General features: G+C 59.1%; 1 protein-coding gene across 2 annotated transcripts in view; it reads left to right on the forward strand.

Moving 5' to 3' along the window:
• Positions 1-15,840, forward strand: part of TBCD (tubulin folding cofactor D) — a 155,617-nt gene that overhangs the window by 136,988 nt on the left and 2,789 nt on the right. For both annotated transcript variants that reach the window (XM_039226427.1, XM_039226428.1), the window contains 9 exons: positions 2,653-2,736; positions 2,967-3,125; positions 3,199-3,337; positions 5,224-5,345; positions 6,967-7,044; positions 10,740-10,829; positions 11,514-11,601; positions 12,566-12,675; positions 14,791-14,875. In XM_039226427.1, coding sequence (XP_039082358.1) covers positions 2,653-2,736; positions 2,967-3,125; positions 3,199-3,337; positions 5,224-5,345; positions 6,967-7,044; positions 10,740-10,829; positions 11,514-11,601; positions 12,566-12,675; positions 14,791-14,875 — 955 coding nt within the window. The remainder of the gene's footprint in view (positions 1-2,652; positions 2,737-2,966; positions 3,126-3,198; positions 3,338-5,223; positions 5,346-6,966; positions 7,045-10,739; positions 10,830-11,513; positions 11,602-12,565; positions 12,676-14,790; positions 14,876-15,840) is intronic.

Below are 15,840 nucleotides of genomic sequence, written 5' to 3' on the forward strand. Positions count from 1 at the left end.
AGAAAGTTCACGCGAATGGAGCCCCCAACATGGCCGTTTAGGGCAAGAAGGGGCCACTTTGGAGGAGGGAGGAGATGGACACCATGGGCCACGGCTCCTTGTGATGGGAAACAGGAAACCAGGAGGCGCCCAGATCACAGTCTTGGGAGGAAACTTGACTGCGCTGTCCCCGCGAGGAAGCCCTGAGCCACGAGAAGGCTGTGGCTGTGGCTCCATCCATGTCCTCGTGTGGTATCTGCTCACGTCAGCAGCCGTTGCCTTTCCAGCATCTCAGGCTACTTTTCTATCTGCTGTGAAGACCAGGCCAAGTAGCCCTTTTACTGGTGGAGCTGAGAGCTGCTTGCGTGACTTCTGCCTCCGGCTCTGGATGCCCTGTGGCAGGGGCTGGGGGTGTCGCGTCCACGGAGTCACTTTTATTCCGATGCAGACAGAAGTTGAGCTTTACATTAAAGCTCAAAAGAAAAAAGAAGGAAATGAACATGTTTTCCCAGATCTGACAAGGTTTTGGCCACATTTCTTTAAATCTCCGCCGCCCTCATTTCCCCCAGCAAGATGCCCTGTCTCCCCCAACGAGACCTCCGTGGCCCCACAAGCCCTGAAGCTCTTTCTTTTTTCTTCAGTTTTTTCCTCTTCTCTAGTTGTGTAAACTCTGCTAATTTATGTTCAGGTTCATTGGCTCTTTCCTTGGTCACGTCCGTGCTGCCGTCCAGTTCACCTGGTAAAACTCGAGTCTGTGTCGTAGTGTTCCGTGTGTGCCGACCTTCCCGCCTGTTCATCCGCTAGGATGTTCCCTCACCTCACTGGCTGCTTCTCTTCCCTTCTGCTCAGCCTCCGATGGTGCGGGGACGCGGCTCGCGTGGGCCCCGAACGGCCTTGACCCGTCCTCGTAGACGCAGACACCTCCCTGACTCCTGTGTCCTTGGGGAGGCCACCTGGCAGCTGCCTTGTGGTCCCCCAGCAGCACAGCCCCGACCCCCGTGCTTCCCTGTCCCTGAGGGTCGGGGCCACGAGGACTGCACCCGTCAGGGTCTGTGTCCGAGATGGTGGTCTGACCCCAGCCCCGGCTCACTTGTGCGCCTTGGAGACCAGGTCATTCTTCCTGCTGCTTTGGGGGGGGTGTGGTTTTGGAGCAGACCCCGGCTCTGGGCCGTTTGCTGTGGGAACACCCTCACCCCTCCCGAGGGTGCTGATGGCTTTTCTGTGGCCAGCGGGCCTGGACTGGATACAGAACTGCGGTCTCCATCTTGCTCACGCATGGGCGTGGGGACCCCCTCTTAGTCGCACCCCTGTAAGGGCTCTCTGTGCCCTCGGCACCTGGGTCTTCCCTGACTCCCCAGTTCAAGCCAGAAGGACGGTGGGTTGTCATGGGTCCCTGAGACGCATAGATGCTGACGTCCGTGAGGAGGAAGGTCGGGTGGGGATGTGTGCACAAGTGCCCGTGTCCCTCCCGAGGGCTCCCCGTCGGGGAGGTTGGGGAGTGCCTGTCAGAGCCCCGTGGTGTTTGGTCCTTTCTCAGAGATTCCCGCTCTCAGCAGAAAGTCTCTGGTATTCGTTTATTTTTTCTACCTCTGTTCCTGAAGCACGTCCCTCGCGGTGGTTTCTGTGGCAACTCTGCATCTGTTTCTTTTGTCGTTTTCTGCTATTTTAACACCTGGGTTTTTGTTTTTCTGTCTATTCCTTTGGTGGTAACACCATCCAGAAATTGTATGTTCGGAATCGTGGAGGCTTTAGGGGTGTGCCTTCCTCCCGGGATCGGGAGGTTCCTTCCGTCAGGCCTGTGGTGTGGGTGCGGATTGCCTGATGCCTTCAGGCTGTGCCTGTGGGGCCTCCAGGCTGCACTAGCCTGGCATGTGGGACCCTGGCCCGTGCCTGCCCTGTCAGGAGCTGGCGAGGCTCCGAGGGTATCTGCACCTTTGGGCTTGTCCTCTGTGTGTCCCCACTGCCTCTCCTATGAGTGCTGTGCCCGCAGACACTGGGGGTCTCGGATACTCGGGACCCCGTCCCCCACAGCCTGCCCACCCCTGGCGTTTGTGTGTTGGGTCCTGAGCGACATCTGGTTGGTGGCCATGCCCCGGGGACAGCCTGCCCAGCCCCCCTGAGTCCCCTCACGGCTGATTCCCACCTCAAGTGCCCCCACACCTGTGTTCGCTGCTTTATCCGCCAGATTCCCGTGGGCCGGAGCCTCCGTCTGTCAGCGAGGGTGGTCTGTGGTCCCTGCTGCTCAGCCGTGTCCCCAGGAAGTGCTGCGTTCACCCTGGGCCAGCCAGTGACGGTGTAGGCTCGGGGTTCCATGTCGTGGAAGCTTCGTTCTTTTCAGCTCGAGCGAATGTTGGAGAAAGTCTCTCAGAGCAGAGTGACATTCTAGTTGCCCTCTGCACACGTCTGCCCTGATGTTTCTGTGCCAGTTTTGTGGTAGTGCCATGCTGTGCGCGCGCTCGGAACGTGGCACCTTTCTTCGGGCGTCCGCGTGTCCTTGCTGATGGAGCGGGAGAAAGTGCTCATTGGCTGCCTGTACTGAGTTTGGTGGGTGTTTGTTACTGATGCGATGGTCAGTCTCTGGAAGTTACTCTGGTTGAGGGTGTCTGAGCCACCTGAGAATGGCTGATGGGTCACACGGTGCCTGGGCTGTTCACCACATCCTTGTCCCTGCAGGGTCCGCGAGGCTGCTATGACCAGTCTAATGGACCTGACACTCCTGCTGGGAAGGGAGCAGCCAGAGCTGATCGAGGCCAGTGTGTGAGTGCGCCCCGTGTGGGGGTCGGGCCTGGCCTGCAGGGGGGTGACCGCCTCAGGGGAGGGGAGGGGCACCCCACCCCACCCCATCCCTCCTCACTGCTTCCTTCCACCCAAGACCTGGCGCTCAGGCCCCTGAGGTGCCAGGTGTGCTGTGGTGGCCCCATGCTCGCGGGGCCGCTCTGGGTGGCGCGCTGGGCTCACACGGGGCTAACAGGCTCCTTGGTTTGCAGCTGTCAGCAGGTTATGTGTTGCGTGGCCCAGCAGGCGAGCGAGAAGATCGACCGGGTCCGTGCGCACGCCGCCCGAGTGTTCATGGCACTGCTGCACTCCGGGGGCTCCCCTGTCCCCCACGTGCCCCATCGAGAAGAGCTGGAAAAGCTTTTCCCCAGGTATGCGAGGCCGGGGTCCCCGAGCCCCAGTGGGCGTGGGCAGCCCTCCAGCTTGTCGGCGCTCTCTCTGCAGCTCTGACGTGGACTCCGTGAACTGGAACGCACCGTCCCAGGCCTTCCCTCGCATCACCCGGCTCCTGGGCTTGCCTGCCTACCGCTACCACGTCTTGCTGGGGCTGGCCGTGTCCGTGGGCGGCTTGACTGAGTCCACGGTGAGGAGGCCTCTTCCCAGGTCCACGGTTGTGGGAGGTATCTGCCCCGGGGCGGGGGGGGGGGTGCGTGGGGGAGGTTTGAACAGGCATGCGCAGTGTCTGGCGCTGTTTTGGGTGGCAGAGGTTTCGCCAGAGGCTGAGAGGTGCCTTCTGGGAGGACTGCTCTCTCCTTGTGTGCTGTTTTTTTCTCTGCTTTGGGCGTCAGAGTGGGGTCAAGGGTCCACCCCTTTCAAAGGCAGGCCCCCAGGGGCAGCGTTACCTCTCGTGAAGACGCGCTGGTGTTCTGCTAGGGAGGGACCAGAGTTACAGAGAACGGTGCGGTGAGCTGCCGCTCGCATGTGTGTGTGTGTGTGTCCGGCCACGGACGACACAGAATGGCGTGGTTTTGGGCTCCTTGGGCTCGTTAGCACACACGGACTCCAGCTGCTGCTTGACCTCTGCCTGTGCTTGTCCACTTTGTGCTGTCTTTTCCAGATGAGTCTGCTCTGTTGGTTGCGTTTTCAGTCTTCTGTCCTTCCTGCTGGTGTAGCGGTCACACGGTCCCTTCACACGGTCTCCTCTGGACCCAGAAGCAGTGTTGGGGGGAAGTGTGTCCTGCTCCCCTGAGCGGTCACATGCGGGCTTTCTTGGGGACTGCCGTGCGCTTTCTCTCAGCTGCTCCTGCCCCCCGGGTGCTGCTGCCATGGGAGCCCCACCGCTCAGCCCGCTTGGCGCTCGGCAGCTGCCTTCTGACACTCCAGCCTGTGATCTGTTGGAATTCATTGTCCGCCATTCGGTGTGTTCGTGGTTCCTACGTTCTGGAACTTTCTCTGCCCTCTTCATTCTCATTCAGGGTTTCTGTGCCCCCATTTCTACCTATGCTCCGTCCTTCCAGGTTTTGACTTCTTTTCCAGGTGCTACTGTGTTCTGCAGCTTCTTATTTTTTTAAGTTTACTTTTATGTATTTTGAGAGACAGCAAGCAGGGGAAGGGCAGAGAGAGAGGGAGAAAGGGAATCCTAAGCAGGCTCCATGCTCCCAGTGCAGAGCTTGATGCTGGGGCTCGATCCCATGAACTGTGAGATCATGACCTGAGTCAAAATTGAGAGTTGGACACTCAACCAGCTGAGGCACCTGGGAGCCCCCTCTCGTGCTTTTTCACTGCAGGCTCATCTTTGTAATCGCATTTTCCCCTGACCGACAGTGCTCTCCCGTGTCCCTTGTCTCGTAGTTCTGGTACCTGTGCTCTTAGGTGGGGCCTAAGTCTGCTCACTTCTTATTGTTGACTCATTTCCAGTGACTCACCGGGGTCTGTGTGTGGAGGCGTGTGACGCTGGTCTGGGGGGCGCTGCCTATGCTGCTGTGGGCGGCACCACGAGGCTTGGTGGGAGCCAGGTCTCTTGGGTGCCAGACCCCAGCTGCTGGTCGACTTCAGGGCACTGGATCCCTGCTGTCCCCACTGCCGACTGTGTCTGCGTCCACATGGTCACTGTGCACAGGAACAGCTCTGCATCACTTCCTTCTGCTAGTCTGTTGGGGTCTGTGGGGAGGGTCTCTGAGCCCAGCAGTGCCCCCAGGGGGCTGCAAGTTGAGGAATGGCAGTTCTCAGAGCATCTGGTCCCCTGACCTGACCTGCTTCCCGGGGAGACCCTCCGGAGCCTCACTGAGGCCACCTTGGGGTCGTTGTGGCGGATTTAGCGTCCAGTCTGTGCTGCTGCCCCAGGAGAAGCGTTTCCGGGTCAGGACTCATTCCATGTCTCTGTGCTTATGCCCCATCTGGCGGGACGCTGTCACATGCTGTGTCACTCTGTCCCCTCAGCTCTAGTGTGACTACTGAAGTCGACCCTGGGGCAGGTGGCGAGGGGGCGGTGGTCTTGTCACCGTTAGGAGAGTGCTTTCTGTGTTGCAGGTCAGGTACTCGACGCAGAGCCTCTTCGATTACATGAAGGGCATTCAGAACGACCCGCAGGCCCTGGAGGGCTTTGGCGGGACCCTCCTGCAGGTCTTCGAGGACAACCTTCTGAACGACAGGTATGGGGGTGGGGTGATCGGGTGGGGGGAAGACTTCGTGATGGTTCTCAGACCTCCAGGGTGTCCTTTGTTCTCACTGGGATTTCATTTCAAGGGAGCGGTGAGGTGGGCCCAGGTGGGGAGCCCAGGTGCCCCCAGCTTGTGGGACTCCCCCGGCCATAGTACCGTCACAGGGCCAGTGGAATTAGGATTCCTGTAGGCATTGGACGTACAGATGACCTAGGTTATGAGCCTGGGAGGGTGAATCTCTGTGAGGCGACCTCCCTAGTCCATGCACAGGCATGTCTGCTGTGTAGACAGGGTCCCTGCACGCCAGGACTGCACATCACAGCGAGAGATGGGCCTATATCTGAGCATCTTTGCTGTGCTAGTTTGCTAACTGCCCTTCTACGAAGACTGTGGACCCCCATGGGCCCTGACCCTGGGATGAGGGTGTTTCCTGAAGCCCTCTGACAGGGTTCAGACTCAGTTCTCAACTGTTTGGTCACAGCAGTGTGGACACAGTCCCTCACCGGCTGTCCTGTGGGAAACAAACGGGAGTTAGATGTTGGGAGTGTGGGTGATGGGAGTGCGCACGGAGGGTGCAGGTGCTGACTGTTAGCATCCCTGAGACCATCTCCACGTTCTGACACCTAACGCGCCCCTCCCCCAGAAATGTCCTGCACCCTCCCCACCCCAGGGCAGCCTCTGAATCTGCTTTCTGTCACTGGAGCTTACTGGGCATTTACAAAAAAAATTTTTTTTAAACATTTATTTGTTTTTGAGGGAGACAGATTAGGAGCGGGGGAGGGGCAAAGAGCGAGGGAGACCCAGAGTCCGAAGCAGGCTCCAGACTCTGAGCTGTCAGCACAGAGCCCAACACCGGACTTGAACTCATGAACCACGGGATGATGACCTGAGCCAAAGTTTGATGCTTAACCAACTGAGCCACCCAGGCGCCCCTTGAGTTTTGAGATTTCTTATGTGCGCTGCACAGGCCCCTCATCAGACACCCTCTACAGGGGCGGTGGCTTGTTCTTCATGCCCTTGACCGCCTCTGAGCAGGCGCCTGCATGTCCATGCACGCCGGCTTCTCCCTTGGCTTTTGCGGGTGTGTTTGTTGTGCTAGGTGAAGAGTCCTAGCCTGACTCAAGGTCACGAAGGTTTTCTCTTAATATTTTCTAAAAGACGACTAGTTTTAGGTTTTATATTTAGACTTAAGGTCCATTCTGGGTACTTTCCGTGTGTGGCATGAGCGACAGATCCGTGTCTGTGTGTTGGTTCCGCCTGTGAATGTCCAGTGTGTTGAAAGACTGTCCCTTCCATGTTGTTTTTCCATGTTTTCATAAACTGTGTCTCGTGTCTGGACTTTTCCTGCTCTTTGGTCTGTGCTGTCCACAGTCCCTCGAGCTTTGTGGCAAAATTAAGTGGCACCAGCCCACCAGGCTGGCTCTCTCCTCCCTTAGTTGTTGGGGCTTTTCTTGATCTTACGTTTCCATATGAATTTTTCAGTAGGATTGTCATTTTCTACACCACGTCCTGTCTGGATTTGGACTGGGATGGTGTCGACTCCGGAGAGAGTCTGCGTCTTAGCGGCTCCGGGCCTGGTGCCCAGCCCTCAGCGTTTGCCTTCTCCCCTCAGGGTGTCTGTGCCGCTGCTGAGGACGCTGGACCAGATGCTGGCCAACGGCTGCTTTGACCTCTTCACTGCGGAGCAGAAGTAAGTGTGCAGGCAGGACCCAGAGCGCGCCTCGTAGAGACGAAGCGATGAGATGCAGAGAGGAGAACCTAGGTGATTTCCTGCGCGTTCAGGAACGGTCTGTGCCATCAGGAGGCTTCCGCTGCCCTCAGGTGAGGCTGGGGCTGTGCCTCGGCCGGGTCCTGTCATAGCACCTGCTGCCCAGGTGGGAAAAGGCCCTACCAGGTGACGTGACCCACCCGCAGGGGCCTGGCAGTCAGGGTGGCCGTGGGCGGTGGGCCGGGGTGGAGACAGGTGGTGCAGAGCATCTGGACCATCACAGTGGCGGGTCTGGTGCCGAGGCTGGAGAGCCTGGCATGGACGGAGGAGGATGGAGTGGGTCTGCGGGGAGCTGGCCAGGTGTAGGCTACAGGGACACACAGCAGACCTGGGTCAGCTCCTGGCCAGTGAGCTCTGGTGTCCAGGGTCATGGCAACTGATTTATCTCGTTAGGAGCCTGATGATTTTCACTGGATCCCAGGCTCTGCGGGCTTTGCCTCGGGGCTGGCATCTTGTGCCCCGTGGGTCGCCTGGAGCCTCCTTCTGGGTATGTTTCAGGGGCGTGGGAAGAGCCGCACCAGGTGGGCCCTGAGTGCCGTTTACTCATGTTCCTTGTCTCCCACTCTGCTCGCTCCTGGTGACGGTCTTTGTGGGCTGTTAGCCCTGCTCCCCGGTGGCACTGCTGCCACTGTGTCCCCTCTGCGCCCACCTCCTTTGCCTCGGTGGCTGCGTCCTTGGCAGCCTGCTGTCATGTCCGTTCTGTCCGGTTTTAGTGTCATCTTTGCCACATCCCTGACTCCCTGGTGTCTGGGCCCCTGCACTCCTGGGACACGCCGCCCTGGTGGTGCAATGGGTCCTTGCATGGATTGCGTCACTTGGCTCACTGAACGTTCTGTTTCTAGACCTAAATGCAGATTTTCCTGGATTAAAAATTTTGAACGAAAACAGGAGAAAGTGTCCTGTTAACAAACAGCTCATTTTATTTCTGGGCAGTTTTGTAGTTTTGTTAGTTTCTTTCCTCTTTTTTTTTCCCCCCCTCAAAGTAGAGTTCATGCCCGGCTTGGAGCCCAACATGGGGCTTGAACTTATCAAACTGTGAGATCATGACCTGACTGGAGTTGAAATCAAGTCAGACACTTAACCAACCAAGCCACCCAGGCGCCCCCAGTGTTTTTGTCTGTTTCTGCTTTGGGTGCTCGAGTCTTCTGTTCCAGTGTGTGTGGGTGTAGGGTCAGGCTTGTGACCAGATGGCCCATTTCATTATTTCTGGTGCTACTTTGCTTTATATTCTGAATGGTTTTGTGCTGATCAGGCTGCCCTGGCTTCTGACTTTGAACTTGTACCTTTCTCTGTTCTGTCTCATGTTTTGGTGTGTGTCTTACGAGTAGGACAAAATGCAGTCTGACCTCCTCTGACTGTTAAACTGGATCATTTGGCCTCAGAGCTGCGTCCGCGTATGTTCTCCACTGGCCCTGCCAGCTGTGCGTCCCTCTCTCCCTTCCTCCGTGTTTGGTCAATTAAATGATTTTTATCATTCAGCAGCGCTTTTCACTCCTTCCTGTTTTTTCAGTGGCTTCCCTGTCAGAGTCTCAATTTCTGTGTTTTACCCCCTTCCTGGACAAAACCAAGGACGTTAACGTGTTCCGTTTTCTTCCCTCGGGTTACGTGAGCTCATCACGTATTGTATCAGAGGTACATTTTCACTTAGTTTTGTACGGTTGATGTCTGTGCTAAGTCACCCACATACTGGCTGCCGTCTGTGTCCTCGCTGCCCCGGCCCCGCTCCAAGTCTGCACAAGGGTCGTACTTTCCGGCTCCCTCTAGTGCGGCTACTGGCAGTAAACACTTTGCGATTTTGTTAGCCAGCTACTTCCAGAGTGTATAGAACTCTAGGCAGACGTTTTATTTTGGACTAAAACCTCTTCCTTCTCCTGACTTCCATCGCTTTTGAGATGGCACCTGCAAGTCTGGAGTCTGACGGAGGCAGGCTGCGTTTTCTGCCTCTTTTGAAGGTTTTTTACCCAAGAAATCTCCGCTGCATGTCGAGTGGGTCTAGGTGTTGATTACATACTCGTGTGTCCTGCTGCAAATTTGTTAAACTTGAATATGTGATTTTGTTTTCTGTGTTCTAGAAAATCTGTAGAGCCCTCCCACCTGCCCCCCACCTCTGACTCTCTCCTAGCACATTTCTGACCCAAGTCAGAAAACTGCCAAGTTGAGGTGTGTGGTTCTTATTTCCGGTTTTTGTATTTTTCAGCTTTTTCTTTAGTTTGTTTCCCAGTCTGCCAGCATTTCGCCCTCCTGGACGTGGTGTTGGGGTCTCCCGTGTGCTTCTGGCCTCTGTCGTCGCGGGGCTGTCTGATTTCTACAGCCCATGGGGCTGGGGCTTGGGCTCTCATTTGCTTCCTCGTTGTCTGGATACTGTGTTTGAGAGATTGCGTGTGCAGTAACCTGAGGCCACAGCATTTCGTTCGCCCTTTCCAGCCCCGAGGGCAGCGGTAGCAGTCTGGTCCTGGTCTGCAGGGACCCCTTCCCAGTGTCTTCACGTGGCAGAGGGAGGTCATCCCATCTCGTGTATCTGTTCTCGTGAGGGCACTTGTGATATCGGTGGGACTCAGACTGGTGACCTCATGGTCTCCGAGGCCCAAGCTGGTAATGCCCTCGCGGTGAGGACCTGAGTTTCAGCGTGAGAATTTGAGGGGTGCAGAGTTCAGTGCAGGTCACAGATGTTTGGTCTGAGATGCTCATTACGTCCCGGAGGGATGGCTCTTCAAGGCTGGAACCCAGTGGCAGTCCTTAGAGGGTTGATGGTGTGTGGACCCCTGAGAAGGGCCCAATGATTCTGTGGGGTGTCATGTCATTAGGACGAGGAGCAGGGGACAGCAGAGCCCCCGGGAAGTGGGCGGAGTTGGAGGAGCACCTCACAGCAGGGCCGTCGGGAGTCACGTAGGTGGAGGACAGAGTGGCCGTGGCCCTTTCCGAGACGGCGGCCACTTGGTCCCTGATGAGCGTCTCAGTGAGTCATGGGGAGAGGCCTGCGGAGGGGAGGCTGGGATGCCCCTGACTACTCTGGGTGACAGGGACCTGGAGGGGGTGGGTGGGCATGCCAGCTGGTGGAGAAAGGCCAAGGGCCGCTGTCCCTGAGGACAGGAGGCCTCCCCAGCGGCTGGAGAGGAGGGCACAGGGGCAGCGGAGCCCCCATCCCCCTTCCCCACCCCCCCAGCTGCCACACAGGCGATAGGGGAACAGGTCTCTCTCATAGGGACCCTTGCTGTCCTGGCCTCACGTTATCCTCGGCTGTGCAGAGTGGGGGACACATGTCTGTGCTCTGGCCACTGCCTGGTTCTCCTTGGACCCGGGGGCCAGGCCTGGTTACAAGATGGTCATCCCTTCTCTTGGTCCCGGATTGAGGCTGCACTCGCCGGTGCTGCCGGGATGGGCGTCTGCTGCACCTGATTCCCTCGAGGCTGCGCCTGGGGTCCACCTGCCCCCAACAGCCAGGGCCAGGCGGACGTCTGTCCTGTGCTGGTAGAGGAGCCCGTTAACGTAACCTGTTGTGCTACCCTGAGGGACATGGCCCCCTGGTCCCCTGGACAGCGCTGTCACCAGATGCCGCAGCGCGGCCGTGCCCTGCATGCTCACTGAGGGCTCCTCTGTTGTCGTGTGCTCTCTTGCAGCCACCCCTTCAGTGTGAAGCTGCTTGCGCTTTGTAAGGAGGAAATCAAGAAGTCCAAGGACGTGCAGAAACTGCGGTCAAGCGTCGCCGTGTAAGTCTCGAGCTCCTTGCCGGGACAGCGAAGGAAGGAGGGTTCGCCGGGGAGAGAGACTCCGTTGGGAGTTGGTGTCCCGACTTCCACAAAAAGCCTATCAGTCTCGGGTCAGCACAGATGGCCTCCGGTGAGGAGCGGGTTTTCCCAGAAACAGACCCAATTCCTCAGCACTGGAGAGGCGGACGGGTTGTTGCAGTGGATGTTGGATGCGGGGCCGCGCTCACCCGGGCCCGTCAGTCCCCCAGGTTCCGTGGAGTGCACACGGGGCCGCGCTCACCGCCGCCCGTTGCCCCCGCGGGTTCCGTGGTGGGGGGGGTGCACGCGGGGCCGCGCTCACCACCCGTTGCCCCCCCAGGTTCTGTGGGGGGGTGCACGCGGGGCCGCGCTCACCGCCCGTTGCCCCCCCCAGGTTCTGTGGGGGGGTGCACGCGGGGCCGCGCTCACCACCGCCCGTTGCCCCCACGGGTTCCGTGGGGGGAGGTGCACGCGGGGCCGCGCTCACCACCCGTTGCCCCCCCAGGTTCTGTGGGGGGGTGCACGCGGGGCTGCGCTCACCACCCGTTGCCCCCACAGGTTCCGTGGGGGGGGGTGCACGTGGGGCTGCGCTCACCACCCGTTGCCCCCCCAGGTTCTGTGGGGGGGTGCACGCGGGGCCGCGCTCACCGCCCGTTGCCCCCGCAGGTTCTGTGGGATGGTGCAGTTCCCGGGCGATGTGAGGAGGAAGGTTCTCCTGCAGCTGTGCCTTCTGCTCTGCCACCCGTTCCCTGTGGTGAGTGCGCGTGCGGCTGCTCCCAGGTCATGCAGTGGACCTGGGGCTGTGACTGGAGGCAGCGCAGGGCTCAGACCCTGCAGGGTGCATGTGGGGCCCCACGAATGGCAGGTGCCACAGCCTGGCCCACCCGGGTCAGGTGTTCGAGAATTCCATTTTCCACTGGCTAAAAATCCACTCTTCAAATAATCTAAATGTGCCACTTTCCTAGAAGGTAAAAGTGATGTTTGTATCTGACGCACTGGTTCTCAAAGTGGGGACCATGCACCTGGCTGCAGCACCCCCCGCCCCCCCCAATCAGAAGTGCAGATTCCCTGTCGGCCTTACCGGCCACCTGAGGCTCCCAGGGGGTGGGCCTGGGTTCTGAGACCACCCGCCCCATGAGGTGTTTTGCAGGCAGGCAACTAGAGAGGAAAACAGAGGTGGGTTCCCGGGTGAGGGGCAGGGTGTTTTGTTGTCTTGTTTTGTTTTTTAATGCTTATTTGGAGAGAGTGCATAAGTGAGGGGAAAGGGGTGGAAAGAATCCTAAGCAGGCTCCGCACCCCCATTACAGAGCCCGATGCGAGGCTCGATCTCACGAGCCATGAGACCATGACCTGAGCCAAAAATGACCTGAGCCAAAAACCAAGATCAGACCCTCAACCAATTGAGATCCCCCCCCAGGTGCCCTGAGGAAGCAGGTTTTTAATAACACATTTCAGTGAGAATAGCGTAGCCTCACTTCTCCTCAGCGCAGCTGCCATGGGGCAGCAGGGGACGGGCCCCAGCGCAGCTGCTCGGTCACGGGCTGAGGTGTGGCCAGGGCCCCAGGTCACTTCCTTCCTGTTAACAACGTGTGCAGATTCCAGGTTCCAGTCCCACTTGGGGACATGCCTGGCCCCATGTCCCTGCTCCCTGGGCCGGGTCCTGTCATCTGCTTGGGTTTTATGGGCCTTTCCCTGCTGACACGCTGTGTCCTGTCCAGATCCGGAAGACCACGGCTAGTCAGGTGTACGAGATGCTGCTCACCTACGGTGACATCATGCGTGAGGACGTCCTGGATGAGGTCATGTCTGTGCTGGGCACCACGGCCTGGTGAGTGCCAGGCCCCCTCCCATGCCCCTGCCTGGCCCGGTGCAGCATCTCGGTGAACAGGGGTGTCCAGAATCTCCCTTGCTGTCCCCCAGAAACCCTCTGAAGGGGTGAGGAGAGTGGGGCTCCCAGCCCTGGGTGCCTGTGCTCTGGGCACTGCCAGGAGGTGGTGTCCCTGTTTATACCCAGGGGGCTGCTGCCCCCGGGATACAGGAAGGGGAGGAGGTATCTCTAGTCCGGGTGGGAAAATGTTCAAAGTGAAAAGGGGGAGGTTCTGATCACTGAGTAGTTGGAAGCTAACTGTTTATTTCCCTCTGGGCCGCTTTTGTTAACTGACTGCAGCCGATTGCTGATGGGGTCGGGTCACTTTGGGAATGGCTCTTCCAGCGCCTAAACTGCAGCGTCGGAAATGCCAAGAAGGGAGTGGCAGGGAGGCGGTTCACCCTCTGCGGGGACGCGCCAGCGCTGTGGCTGTGGTGGCAGAGGCCACACATGGGCGTGTCCAAACCTCAGAAGGGGGGAGGGGACCAGAGAACAGGTGCTCCCCTGCCCACCATCCCAGATACCCGGGTCCTTCCCAGGGTGTCCAGAGCCTTCGGTGTCTCACGGGTCCCTCAAGTACAGCCGGGCCCCAGAGCTGGTTTTAGGTGCATTTTTGCTCTTGGTGTCGCTTGCTCTTGGACTTGGTGAGTTGGGGCAGCAGGTGTGTGGAGCGGCGGCAGGGCTAACGGGACAGGACGCGTGGACGGTGCCGAGAGCAGGAAGGCACAGCCCGTGAGCGCAGGCTTCACAGGGCGCCCCGGATGACCGGTCACAGCAGGCGGGGGGCGGCGGGCTGCTGCGCTCCGGGCACCGCTCGTGCTCACATGCTCACACGCGTGCACTCCTGCAAGGGGACCGCTGCCCTCACGGCCCGTCTTAACAGAGGTCGGGCGGTGGCCCGCCGGCGGTAAGGTCCACGCGCTCCCGTCAGCAGGCGAGGACGGGCATAACCTGAGACTGACGCTCCCCGGAGGGCTGAGCTGTGTGCACAGAGCCCCAGGGGCCGGCTCCCCTGCTCGGGCCTGCAGGGCAGAATGGGGCCCCTGGTTTCAGGGCTTCCTGGAGGTTTTCCCGGACACCTAGAGCTTGGGGAGGAGGGAACTCCACGGAACATCTCTGTGGAGCCGCTCACGAGAGCTCCAGAACAGAAAATGTGGGCTCGGGAGGTGTGGGTGCCCCACACTCTGAACAGCTGGGCCGCCGATCTGACCCGTCCCCAGGGCCTGCCCTCTGAACCTCTGTGGGGAGCACGGTAGTTCTCACTGTGGAGGGTGCTGCCACGTGGTCAGCTCTGGGTCTCTGGGGCCCCATGGCTCTGGCCCTCCCCCCTCACCGTGTGGGGTGCATGGGGCCCTTTTCCAACCACCTTTGCTGTTGGAAGAAATTCCAGAGAATTTTAAAGTGTCCTTGTTCCAAAAGAAAAATACAATTTAGTCTTTATTTTTTATTTTTTTAAAATGTTTATTTATTTATTTTTGAGAGAGAGAGATAGAGACGGAGGGAGAGAGAGAAGTAGAATGTGAGTGGGGGAGGAGAAGAGAAGGAGGGAGACATAGAATCCGAAACAGACTCCAGGCTCTGAGCTGTCAGCACAGAGCCCGATGCAGGGCTTGAACTCATGAACCGCGGGATCGTGACCTGAGCTGAAGTTGGATGCTTAACCGACTTGAGCTCCCCAGAGCCTCTATAATCTTTATTTTTAATTAAAGTGATAAATAGCTTTCGAAGTCCAATAAAACTTTAACCCCCCCCCCCCCCCCCCCCCCCCGCCCCGGGCCTACCTTCCTGGGTTTTAGCGTTTCTGCCCGTGTCGGGCTGCTCATCTGGGGCCATGCCTCTGTCTGGGTGGCCCCTCTTCTGGGGGCTCTTCCTCCACTTTCCCAAGGCCGTCAGGGGCCTGTGCGGCACCCTCGCCCCAGGGACGGTTTGGCCTCTGCCGATCTCCCTGGTCTCCAGCGAAGCAATGGTGCTGGGGTCCTGTGTGCCCAGCGGGAGGCTCTGAGAGCTTAGAGCTTGAGGCAGGTCTGACCTTGAGCACTGTCCTGTGGCTGACGCCGTCCTGCCTCTTCTTCCCAGGGACGCGGAGCTCCCCCTGGTCAGAGGCCAGCGGAACCGCCTGTGTGACCTCCTCGGCGTGCCCAGACCTCAGCTGGTCCCCAAGGTAACCGCACGGCCCTCGGCCACGCCGGGAACCTGGGGCGCCTCTCACGTGAGGCCTCTAAGGGTGGCTCGCGTGAAGCACCGTCCTGACCCCTAGTCTGGAACATTCTGGGTGGCACAGACTGGAGGACACATGCCTTCAACCCGCCTGCCCCGTGTGCGCTCTCCCGGCTCCTCCTCCAGAGCCCAGATGGTTGTCCCAGGCTCCCGCGTGCGCCCCGCGCGTCCTCTGAGCCAGCAGCCCTCAGCGGAGTTGGCAGCGACCGAGCTCGCTCCTCTCAGACGTGCTTCTCCGTCCCGAAGGGAGGCCCCTCGGTGCCTCCGGCTGGTTTCCACCGTCACCACCTCTCTGGACACTCGTCTGGTCCTGGGACTCAGTCACCCCCAGGGTTTCCACGGCCCTGAGGTTGCAGGGCCCCGAGCTGTCCCTCCAGGTTCTGCGAGACCATCAGGAGATTTTAGGCTCTCGTGTGTGCGCTTGCAGGGAATCAGGACGGCCTCGCGGTCAGTGTCTCTTCAGGCTGCGGCTCTGCCGGAGCGCCAGCACACTTGTGACCGCTGGGGACAGAGCTGGTTCCTTGGTCCCTCGTTCCTGAGCCTGCCCGTTGGCTGTGTTCCCCCGAACCTGGGTTTGAACCCTGGCTGCTGTTGAGCTTTTAGCAAGAATATCCACTCAAGAGTGCGTGTGGTCCAGCTCCGTGCACACATGTAACGGACGCCTGGCGCAAGGGTGGGGCCCCCCGGGCCGGCTGCATGTGCGGTGCAGGGGGCGCCCTGTCTGCGGTTGTCGGTGTCTGGGCCCTTCCGTGTTTCCTCTGGGTTGCGTGGTGCACACGGCCCTGGGCCTGCCAGCTCTCGCTTCTTCCCGCTCTGTTGTTCGATGGGCTGTTGAAGGTCTTGCTGATTCCGAGGTTATGTCTCCTCGGTGTTTCTTAAGAAAATTATCGTTTTACCTCCTACATTTAG

This window comes from Hyaena hyaena, unplaced genomic scaffold, assembly GCF_003009895.1.
Source record: "Hyaena hyaena isolate Hyena2069 unplaced genomic scaffold, ASM300989v1 scaffold_21, whole genome shotgun sequence".
NCBI classification, from domain to species: domain Eukaryota; kingdom Metazoa; phylum Chordata; class Mammalia; order Carnivora; family Hyaenidae; genus Hyaena; species Hyaena hyaena.